Below are 12,513 nucleotides of genomic sequence, written 5' to 3' on the forward strand. Positions count from 1 at the left end.
AACTGTACAGAAAATAAAATACAACAAACCTGACAAAAATTAAACATGTGCACAGACCCCGACTCTGGTTGAGGGCATTTTACAGAGGGCAATTATCTTGTAAACCAGAATCAATCCCAAGCATTGTCCAGTCTAAACGAGCAGCTACCAAACAATGAACAATGATTCTATAAGGTGGCATATCCCCTTGTATGAACAGGCATCTGCCTGCAGCTTGTAACAAAAACAGGGGAAAGGCAATGGCAGCCAAGATCCCCGACACACAGACACCAGCCTAGAATACATAAACTCCGGTTGTGGCAGCGAAGAAGGGGCTAGATCGTTGATCTAGGATTCTAAAGGTTGTCAACATGATGTGGGCATTGTTACCTAACCTAGATAGACCCAGCATCCTGCGCTTATATACCATCAACATTTATAGCAGCTATACAAAGTGATGGTCCTGTGGGGGAAACACACACTATTGGCCACTAGTTCCTGGCAATTTGAAGTTTTAGTTCTTGGAGAATGCAATTTTTGTGCAACAGGGAGAGAACTGTACTAAAGAGATGGAAAACAGAGGGCTCAACCCCCTGCTCATCAGAAATGACTTACACAACCAATTCTCCTTAGGGGCCATAAGCCTTGATGCTTCTTCATATGTTTTCTTTAACTACCAAGTAAAAAATTATTTCTAAAATTAAGTGACAGTGAAAACCATTAAAAACCATTCCAAGCCATGCGACTGTTCTCAGCGTGAACCAGCAGTGAGCGCAGCAGACAGAACATATGTATCACACATCTCGGCTCTATACAGTGTGTGCGGATAGAAGACCTGGGCCAATCTGTAGATTCTCACTACTGCGGAATATGATGGGGACGAGAGCACTAATAAATAGCATACACGTACACTTCTCTTGTATTGTATTGTTAGGTCCTGGCAAAAGCCAGATTTTCAGTTTCTTTATCAAATCAGTCCTAAAACAGTAAAAGCTGACCTCTGAGAGCAGAGAACCTTTGTGAAGACAGCCCAAAATAATATACAGACAGAAAATCTGCAGCTGCCAATGTCCCCTCCTAAAGGGAGTCCTCATATTCCAATGTGGATACACAGTAATCTCCAAGTTCAAGTATAGAACATTGGATTCTACTTCTGCTTCCACAGCCAGGTTGTCATACAGTCTCTGGCATATTATTACTAAAACCTGCCTATGACTTTTGCTCCATGGTGTGAGCATGTGAATGCCTCTGAATACCTGGAAACTAATTTCTCTGGAAATAAGGCAAATAAGAGCAGCATAATTCTTCAATATTATCATCATCGTAGTCCGATTAGAAGGAGGTGACTAGATAGCAAGATACCTTTGAAAGCCATTAGAAAATGGTTGGGAATGCTTTCCATAAACAGCGCCACTCTGGCCCATTGGCAGTCTCTGGTACTACGGCTCATGCTGCCATATTTGTCACAGCCAGTGTACAAGAGTGTCACACTGTTATGTGGAAAACCACTTTGTGACCCAAGACCACAAAATGAGCAGCATAATATCTCTCCCATCTGAATAGAAGGACACAAGAAAACACAGACAAGCCAATATTCACTGATGAAGCCATACATGGGCTCACACAAGCCGGCACGAGAAAATCACACGCAGCGACACCATCAGCTAGGCGCAGACTGAAGGCGCATACTGTGTCATGGATGGAGGGAGAGGGTGGGATGCACATGGCAGGGTGGAGGATGCAGAGTTTGGTAACCATTGAATACCTTACTGGACCATTTTGTAGCTTCTCGATGCAAAGACTGAGCTGCGGCCAGCATTGGCTGGTTTACAGGCTGCCCCTCAGGGACTAATAGCAGCTCGGGCTCATAATCATCTTCAATGTCAGAGGAAAGGGCAAATTCCACTGACACCTCCTCCTCCTCTTCCTCACGCTCCTGCTCTACCTCAGACACAACGGCTTCTCTACCCTGCGGAGTAGTGGGTGCAGGGCTTCCAGGTGACTGGGAGGGCAGGGAAGGGTAAAGAAAGGGGGAAAGGTTAGTACAAAAGCAGAGGTGGGATAGAAGGGCCAAGGGTTTAATGCACCTGAAGCCAGACCACGTCTCTGGAAATACACGTTTTACCCCTTAGGTTACAAATTGCATGTTAAAACAAGGGGGTTAAAACAGACGGCAAATAAATGCGATACTGAGTTGTGTTGTGGATCTCAAACCTAAATAAAAATAGAATATTAGTATATACACAAGCTGCCTCTTTATTATAGAACAATTGAAAATCCATTTTTATAAAAGCTATGATAAATAAGCAAATGCATCTAGGAAAGGCAATCATCACACATTTCTGGAATTGGTATGAAAGTGAAAAAAATGCATACATAAAAAGCCTTAGCATCCAATAAGATGTATTCTGAGGAGCGTTGGGACATCAATGGCCTTTCTGCACCGTTGGGCTATTTACACGGAGAGGCCTGGAGTACGACAGCAACATCCATATTGAGTCCAATCTGTTCATGAGCTGCAGTGCCCCAGCCCCAACTGTCCTAAGCACAGTAATAGGAGGGAACTGTCAGTCAGCAAAGGTGGTGGGTTCTGGGGGGCTGCCACTATGAACACATTAGGCTCCAAGCTCATAGGGCTGGCAGCACTAAAACTGGAAGAACAGCCAAACAAAAAAGTATATACAAAAATGTGACAATGTCAACTGTGTAACTGTGGTTAGGACTAAGGGGGGGCAGCAGATCATTTGTACCATACCAGCAACACAATGAGGGGATTTATGTGCTCCTGTATTAGTAGTACAAATGACATTTTTAATTGAACACTAATTACGTAGAGACCCTAGTCCTCCCACACTTGTGTTCTGTCCCAATGGTTTTCTTTTTGTTTTTCTGCATGTGTCTGTGATCCTAGAGGGGGTATTTAACCCTCAGCCAGCTATTGTGTGTGTGTTAGCTGCTCACTTGGACTAATGCTTCTTTACCTTTCCCTCCCTTCTAAGCAGATAAGTGTCAACCAAATGTCCCAATTTGAACTGGAGCAACTAATCATCTGACATGTATCGGGGCCACCCAACTCTCCCCAAACAATGTAAAGAGATAGAATGATCAAGGTGTTGGGAGTCTGAACGGGCAACCCTTTTATTTTAGGGGAGATAAGCCACTGCCTTTCTTATCTCTCCCCATGGAAAACATTGAAGCGGAGTGCGCATGTGTATGGGGGAGTCAGGAGAGGTAGCTGTCTGCTGAACAAATCTTCAGCAGAGAGCTCTCTGGTGTATGACCAGCTTTTGGATCTTCTATGTCTTGGTGCCCATTATTTTTTTCTAATAAAAGTAAAGGTATTCATGAAAACTATTATTGTAGAAGTGGAAGCCTGTTGAGTTTTTTACTCTACAGTCTTAATTTTATAAATGTATATAGTATCTGCGCTGGGGACAGGATAGTTGGCGGTAGCGCTCGTAGCAGGAGAGGACCTCAGTGCTATCCGTCCTAATCTTATCCCGGGAAACCACATGACGCTACGTCACGCAGGTCCTCTCCTGCTACGAGCGCTACCGTCGACTATCCTGTGCCCGCTACCACTGGAGCCTCCGACCAGGACTCCATGTGCTGCGAGAATTCATCAAGCAGCCATCTATTTGAAAAGGTCAGTGAGCCCACAAGCTCCCCAAAGACTCCAGACCACCGCCGGCACCCACCGTATCCGCAGGTACGTAATTAGTACCACCCAAACTGCTGCTCAACCAAACGTTACACCAGCATCAGCCAGTCTACATGCTCTCTAAGCACCGCTATCATCGCTGGGCAACATTGTTAATCTAGAAAAGACACCAGCACAGTGCGGACTTTTTGCTGGCGGTCCATCCTCTGACAACTTTTTTTTCAACGGACTTAATAGATCAAAACATACTAAAACCACCATTTGAACCTATCTGCGCATAGCAGACCGTATACTCAGACTAAGTTACACACAAGTGGATGCAACTATAGGACTAACTTCCCTCAGGAATAAAAACTCTCTCCTGCCATCACCCAAAGGGTCATACCCCAGGTACAGGGAGGAAATTAAAGGGTTCCTACCGATCCTCACCACACTGTAGGGATAAATCAACACCCACTACACAGCTGGGTATCCCGCAGATATTCAACCTTCCAACTTCAGGTAATTTACCCCAATAAATAACTTGGCTCTCCAAACCAATTGCAAAGGAATATCTAATCTTCTTAATTCTTAGACCTTTCACCCTGGGTTGGAGTGTATAACCAGTACTACCTCACAGGTACATAACTCGACTGAACTAAAGGTACTTCTCTTTAACTCCGGTAAACCACCGATTGTCATCATAGTCCCTCCAACCTCCCACTGGGTTCTTTATTGACATTCACTCTCCTTTTTTCCAGAGTGATCTAAATTATCGTACTATCATACGGTTTTGAGCTACTATACGGTCAGCCATACTACACCAAACAGGTAATAGTTTATATCAATACGTCAATAATGAGTAGAGTCAAACAGGTCACTCTCTAAATACCGCTCCTCTTTCCTTTTAGGCGATCTCCACTCAACATTGACCGCTACATCCATCCGATTTTTCCACTTCCACTTTACTAAGGACCCTGTCCTATAACCTTGGTTTTATACTCTCCTTTTATTTATTATTAAAGCAATAAGATGTCTTATTTTAAACTTTACCTCTCCTTAAATACTTTTTGTCGGTAGCTCAAATCAAACCAGGACCAGCGCAGATACTATATACATTTACATTTTATCCTCCTTGCAGCTTTTTTGGTTTACTGCCTTTATCCGCAGCAGGCCCTGGATGTAAATATAATAGCGCCCCCTTATATATCATATTTATTTTATAAATGCCTTTTCGGCCTCACTCTCAGGTGAGTGTTCTGTAGATGAAGCTTCACCTTTCTTTATCCAGTTCCAACTATTTAAAGAGACCCCATACCCAACACAATGGGAAACTTCATGGAGTAAAATGATAACAGCATGTAAAACGATTCTGAAATAGTGGGAGATACCACTATGAGGTGAAAGAGAGTGCAGCATGTAAACACAGGGCAGATCTGTGCTGCTCTATTATGGCATCGCTGGAGCAGATTCCTGTGCTGTACGAAGGAGGGAAGTTAAAACCAGAAGCAACAGATGTAGAGAAGGTTTTCATGAGGTTTACAATGTGGAGTAGCTCCTGTTGGCTCTGAGTGTATGTACTGAGAGATTTAGATTAACCCTTTAGAAGCAGCTGTGTCCTCTTGCAGGTGAATTAATCTGATTACCCTTTATCTTGCCAGATCTGAGCACAATTATCTGACTTGCTAGTGACATGCATTTCAGAAAAGCCACTTTTGTGATTTTCTCAGATCGTTCTCTCTAAAGTTGTCCTGTTTGCAGTTGTCTGTTGTCAAGCTCATGCGAGCATTGCAGCTTCTTTAAATACTTAATACACATGCACCCTGCTTACTCAGTAACAGCTGTGCTGGGAACTGAAGTATTTTATACACCAGTAGGAGGTGTGCAGGTAGACAAAGCAGTGTAAATACTGAAGAGGATGCAGTGCTCACAGAAGCATCACAACCCCTTCAACCACATGGATTAGCAGAATTGGACCCACACTGGTCTGTTATTGATTATCAATGCTAGGGTAGGTCCTTGATATTGTAGCCACTGTAAGACCTGCCAAAACCCCTCTGGGTAAATGGATTATAGAGGCCATTATCCTAGCCTTTGGAGTTCAGAAGTCTGTCCACTTAGTTTGGTTAGTGCCCGCATTACTAGGTGGTCTCCTTCTGGGTTACACAAAGTCTGACCCTGCAGAATTAGATTGTTTGCACAGTCTGGGGCATGGATTCTGGGTTGGACACAATTATACACTTCTGGAAGGAGACAGCTCTTGGGGATTTGATTTTGATTTTGACTGCGACCGAACCGGAGGATCCTTCCAACTAGGGTTCTCTTGCAAAATTCCCATTATTATGCTGCCGGTAGGAAGTACAGGGGGATTTGATTTATAACGATAATATGTTTTTAATCTGTTTTTCCATTCGCTCTAACAGCAGAACAAGCTTCCTGCTGTAGTCTGGTTACTTCTAATGTAACCCCAATATGTAGAATATTTATCCAGGTTATTGAAACTAAATTGGACCTGTAGCAAAATTTCCTTCTATGGTCAATGTGGAAGTTTTCAGTAGTTTGCATTGTTTCACACTTTCCATCACTAGAGTCCAAATTAATGGATTAATAACCCCAAGCAGTTAATCATGCTTTACCTTTCATGAGATCTGAAGAATATATTAATAACTGGCTGGAGATGCACTAATATATACACATCATGTAAAAAAACAATTTAGAAATTATGTGTTTTGTAGGTTGACTATACTTCTCCAACATAAGCAGACTTAAATGTGAGTAGTCATTTAGCATCACTGACTAGGTTTCATGAAGTTTAAAACTGTTCAGTCTTATTACCTTGCTGGACCACTTTCGAGCTTCATCGTGAAGCTGTCTTGCAGCAACCATCATTGGCTGATTCACTGCCTCGCCCACCTTTTGCTCAGGGAACTCCTCATCCTTCTCTTCAGGTGGTGGCGGTCTGGGAGGTGGAACCTCTCCCTCAGGAAGTGGAGGCTTTGGAGGTGCTGCATCATCAGTCAACTGAAAAAAAAAATTAAATAGCATAAAAAAATTAAATAACTCATTTCCATGTCAATACTAACTAGATAATCATTAAACCCTGTAAGTATACAGTTATGTGCAAACATTTTAGACCGGTGTGTAAAAAATTCTGCAGGGTAAGAATGTGTTTCACAAATAGAAGTGGTAATAAAATGCAAATTGAATAAAGGAGAGAAATTCTAAGTCAAAACAATATTTGGTGTGATCACTCGTTGCCTTCAAATGAGCATCAATTTTTCTCAATCGCTTGTACACAGTTTTTAACAGATCTTCTGTGTACGAGGCTTGTACAAATCCTTCTGTCTCTTCATGTAATCCCAGAAAGGCTGGATGATGTTGAGATTGAGGCTCTGTGCGGGGTATCATCACTTCTAGGACTCGTTCTTCTTCTTTAAGCTGAAGATGGTTCTTAATGGCAAACAAACTGCCTTCTGTTGCTGCCAAATATTTCACATTTTGACTCCTCAGTGCAGATCATCTGCTGCCATTTTTCTGGACCTCTGTTCTTATGTTTTCGTGCATAGTTGAGTAACATGTCCTTGTTTAGATGTTGAAAGGTATGGCTTTTTAGCTGCAATTCCTCCAATGAAATCTCTTCAGTCCAGACTTCTCCAAACAGTAGATGGGTCCCACTGGTTGTTGCCAGTTCTGAGATTATGGCACTGCTGAAAATTTTTTGATATGTCTGCCATCTGCTGCACCAAGTTTTCTTGGCCGGCCACTGTGTCTGTCTACAACGTTGCTCATTTCCTCATGCTTCTTCAAAAGAGCTTGATCAGCGCCATCTTGAAACCCCTAACTGCTTTGAAATCTTTGAATGAGAGATTCCTTGCTAATGCAGTATAACTACCTTGTGTCTTGTTGCTGTTCTCAGTATGACATCTTTTTAGCACTTTGGCTGTTCATCTTCCAGTTTTAAACCTCCTACACAACCATTTCTGTTTTATTTAATGACTGTTTCAACCTACATATGATCACGATGATCATCACTTATTTGGTATAATTGTTTAATCATGCAGCTGACTATAATCGTACAATTCTATATCTGTACATGCGTGTACAGAAAACCGGATGTACTTTAAAAGGTAAAAGAGCAGTCACTGTATGGATTTGATTTATATTTTTATTTTGCTCATTCTCTATGAATTTTGTTAGTTGATCAAAATAAAGTATTTACACGTCTATTTTTGAAAGAATTCTTATTGTGCAGCAATTTTCTCACAACATCCTAAAAGGCTTGCACAGTACTCTATACTGATTAATGCCAAAATAAATATGTATGAAGCGATGCTCTGATTTTACTCAAAAAATTATGTAAAGGGGTTATCCCACAAACAAAAGTTCATGTTTTTTTTTAATCGGATTATTTTTATTAAGAAAATAACAAAATAATGTTTTTACAAAGAAAGATCAGAAGAACAAAGATATTCAATATTACATGGTATCATATATTATTGTTATATATAAAATACAATAAAGGATTCGATTTTGTCCATTCAAACAAACTGTTACACCCCACTCCAGAGAAATTTATATTCACGCAATTTATTTTTTTTTATGATTTATATACAGTAGTGTTCAAAATAACAGCAGTCCAATATGACTAACCAGATTAATCCCTGTGTTTGGTATAAATTATATTACCACATGTCAGACAATTTACCAGTTGGTGCAGTAGATTGTAAGAAAACCAACACTCAGCATTCATGATCTGCAGGTTTTTGAGTTTGTGTATTTGAAAAATTAATTGAAATGGGGTGTGTTCAAAATAATAGCAGTGTGGAGTTCAATTAGTGAGGTCAATCATTTTTTGAAAAATCAAGTGTGAATCAGCTGGGCCTTATTTAAGGGTGAAGTCAGCACACATTGTACATGCATTTCTTCTTGAAAGCCTGAGAAATATTGGTCGTTCGAAACATTGTTCAGAAGAACAGCGTACTTTGATTAAAAATTTGATTGGAGAGGGTAAAACGTATAAAGAAGTGCAGACAATGATAGGCTGTTCAGCTAAAATGATCTCCAATGCTTTAAAATGGAAAACAAAACCAGAGAGATGTGGAAGAAAACGGAAGACTACCATTCGAATGGATCGAAGAATTTCCAGAATGGCAAAAGCTCAGCCAATGATCAGCTCCAGTTTGATCAAAGACAGTGTCAAGTTACCTGTGAGTACTGTGACAGTTAGAAGACACCTGTGTGAATATAATCTCTTAGCAAGAAGACCAAGCAAAGTCCCACTGTTAAAAAAAAAAAAAAAAAAAAAAAATACATGCACTGAAGTGGATATAATTTGCCAAAGAACACCGCAACTGGCCTAAAGAGAAATGGGGAAACATTTTCTGGACTGATAAAAGTCAAATTGTTCTTTTTGGGTCCAAGGACCACAGACCGTTCATCAGACGACCCCCAAGCCACAGTACACTCTGAAGACCGTGAAGCATGGTCGTGCAAGCATCATGATATGGGCATGTTTCTCTTACTATGGTGCCAGGACTATTTACCGCATACCTGGGATCATGGACTAGTTTGCATATATTAAAATATTTGAAGAGGTCATGTTGCCTTACGCTGAAGAGGAGATGCCCTTGAAATAGGCGTTTCAACAAGACAACGACCCTAAACATACCAGTAAACGAGCAAAATCTTGGTTCCAGTCCAACAAAATTGAGGCTATGGAGTGGCCAGCCAAATCCCCAGGCCTTAATCTGTTAGAACACTTATGGGGTGACATAAAAAATGCCGTTTCTGAGGCAAAGCCAACAAATGCCAAAAATGGTGGGATATGGTCAAAGCAACCTGGGCTGGAATAACAGTTGTCAGGTGCCAGAAGTTGGTTGACTATGCAACATAGTTGTGAAGCAGTTCTAAAAAACTGTGGATATACAACTAAATATTAGGTTAGTCATTCACAAAAATGCTAAATCATAAAAAAAAAAAGAGAGAGTACATATTGAGAGTTTGTAAAGCCAAATGCAGACAGTTATTTTTTAGAACAGCCCAATTTTCATTTTTTGTTATTTTCTGTAAAGTAGTTAAAAATTTTAACTGTCATGGACATGATATTACTGGTATTAAAAGCTAACTTCAATTCCCAGAGACAGAAAAATTTGGTAATACAAACTAATGGCAATCTTTGACACTCTCAGTACAGGAATGAATGTGTCGCATGGATTTATGTCATTCTACATCAACTAAGGAATGTGAACCTCAGACGTATGGGGTCATCAGAACCCTTGACCAGATTTCAATCACAGGACAATAAAACTTTCACACTCCTCATCTATCAACTGCTCCAATATTTACGGCCACAACTTTCTTCCCGCCTCCCATATTCATAGTTCTGCTTCACGTCATTTGTCTCATCTATTGCATTATTCTTGTGCCCTGCTGTGTATAAATATGTGATTCTTCTGATTTTGTGCTATTCTATGCCTGATGAAGAGACCTGAGTAGTCTTGAAAGGTTTGCAATTTGCTACCATCTTTTCAGTTAGCCAATAAAAGGTATCAACCACTGAAGACTCTCAAATCTTAATCTATTTTTAATATAAATTATATATATTTCTCAATGTTTTGAATTAGAAAACAGTGTCCAATGTTCCCAATGCCTGGAAATAAAAACTAGTATAAAGAATGTGTGCTTAACTAATGTTTTTGAACACACTGCTATTATTTTGAACACTACTGTATGTTAGAATATCCGTCATTCAGTTATAATTAGTTTTCATGTGTACTGATCATACTCATAACATTTAACCTGGAATGATCATACTACAAGTGTTCATGAAGCCAGAAATTGCCATATGCGATCTCTCAGTAGTACTCCAGATAGTAGCCCTGGAACATTCAACCAGGATCCTCAGATGTTGTCAAATTTCTTGATTGCTTTTCTCTTTTTATATAGCCCCTTTTCCAACCAAATAATGTTGTTTAGCTTATTTATCAACTCATTAACTGTCGGTGATTGAGCGTCTAGCCAATGTTGTGCAATAAGTGTGCATGCTTGATATAATGTTCGCGAAAGACCTATAGCAGTTAGGGATTCAAAATCGACCAAATCCCCCAAATATCCCAATATGCGTATTTTGGGGTCTGCTTGGATTTGCACACCAAATACTCTTTTTATTGAAGATAGTGTGTTCTACCAGTAGGAGCCCAATCTACCGCACTCCCAGAACATATGTAACAAATGTACATCTCCTGTTCCATATCTTGGACAATCTGCATTAGGATGTACCCAAATTCTGAAAAGAAAGCTTGGTGTTCCATACACTCCATGAATAAGGTATATCTGCAAGGCCTCAGATTCACATGGCGACAGTCTAGGAGTGAGTTCCAACACCTCTTTCCATTGTTCTTCAGTAATCGGTCCCACATCTGCTTCTCATTTTAATTTAGCTGTCAGGGGATGATCTCCCATGCAAGACTGTAAGAGTTGTCGATAGATTTTGGAAATTAAACCGGTTGTATACTTTGCCGCCGCTATTGAGTCTAGTAAATAATTTTTCCACATATCCGATGCTGCAGCGTTAAACTGAGTCAGATATGCATGCCTAAGTTGTAGGTATTGAAAGAAGGGGCCGTGATGCAATCCAAACTCTTGTTGTAGTTTGTTAAAGCTTTTAAGTGTTCCATTTTCTATTAACTGATCTAAAGTCTGAATTCCCCTTGATTTCTAAGCTCTGAAACAAGTCAATTTGCCAAACTCCACCAGTCGCTGATTTTGTCATAATGGAGTAAAATTAGAGTATTCCCTTATCCTCAACAGTCTCTTCTCCCCACACCTTGTAGATCATTGCTAAGGTCGGTCTCGCTCTGTGTACTTAGTGCCCACCTCCATATGTACATGGGCGACACACATTTTTTGACTTGAAGGACAAGACTACCATTCTTGCCCACACACTTTCCCCACCCATAAAAGTGTTGCATCTGCGAAGCTATAAAATATATCCATGGATCTGCAATCGCCAAACCTCCCTCAGCTTTGTCCCTTTGAAGTGATGCCAGTTTTATACTTGCATTTCGCTTGCACCATATCAGGTCTCTGAGCAATGACTGGACCTTCCGGAATATGGGAGGAGGGATCTAACATGGGGAATTGTGAAGCAAATACAACAATTGTGGTATCAAGATCGTTTTAATGAGATTCCCCCTATCTATTACAGACAGAAGCAATTTACACCACATACTTATTTTCAATCTAAATCTAGTAAGGGGTTTTATGTTCAACGCTATATAGTCTTTAATATTTGAACCAACTACCACACCGACATATTTAAACCGTTCTAACACTTGTATCTGAGCTACTGCAATTCTTTCCATATGTGGGAGAGGGTCCAGTGGTAATAGAGAGGACTTATCCCAATTGATTTTTAGGCCCGTTCTCTGACAAAACTGCTTTTAGATCTGTCATTATTGGGGCAAGAGATGACTATCAGCAAGATAAGACAAGCCCACAGGCCTGCCCTTATCTGTCTGGCTGTCTCTATGATGAGGAACATACTTGTGCTTTGGGGCGGGCCGGTGGGCAGGTCTTTTCTTGCTGATCTGGCCTAGAGCACCAGGATAAGACCCTGCCCACAGTCCCATCCTGGAGCCCGGACAGATCATTAACTCCAAACTGCAAACACTGATTATACAAGAACCACAGGATGGATTTCACCACCTCAGGTATCATATTAATCAGTGCAGCAGCCTCAACATGACATTTAATTTTTGGATAATTCCTGGAATAATTTGTGGAAGATGTGGTGTGATCAGACCATGTACCTAAACGGTCAGACACAGCCATTACACAGTACACAGCAGGGGCACATTTATAAGATTATCTCAGCACAGGAACATTTATTTAAA

General features: G+C 40.6%; 1 protein-coding gene across 2 annotated transcripts in view; it reads right to left on the reverse strand.

Moving 5' to 3' along the window:
* VCL (vinculin) overlaps positions 1-12,513 on the reverse strand; it is a 137,804-nt gene that overhangs the window by 14,792 nt on the left and 110,499 nt on the right. The window contains exons 18-19 of one of the 2 annotated variants that reach the window (XM_073686079.1): positions 6,455-6,640; positions 1,745-1,981 (exon numbers count right to left, since the gene is read on the reverse strand). In XM_073686079.1, the coding sequence (XP_073542180.1) occupies positions 1,745-1,981; positions 6,455-6,640 (423 nt within the window). The remainder of the gene's footprint in view (positions 1-1,744; positions 1,982-6,454; positions 6,641-12,513) is intronic. The other variant, XM_073686080.1, reaches the window with a different exon arrangement.

This window comes from Phyllobates terribilis, unplaced genomic scaffold (genome assembly GCF_046119375.1).
Source record: "Phyllobates terribilis strain yellow unplaced genomic scaffold, ASM4611937v1 Scaffold_5__5_contigs__length_657084704, whole genome shotgun sequence".
Lineage (NCBI taxonomy): Eukaryota > Metazoa > Chordata > Amphibia > Anura > Dendrobatidae > Phyllobates > Phyllobates terribilis.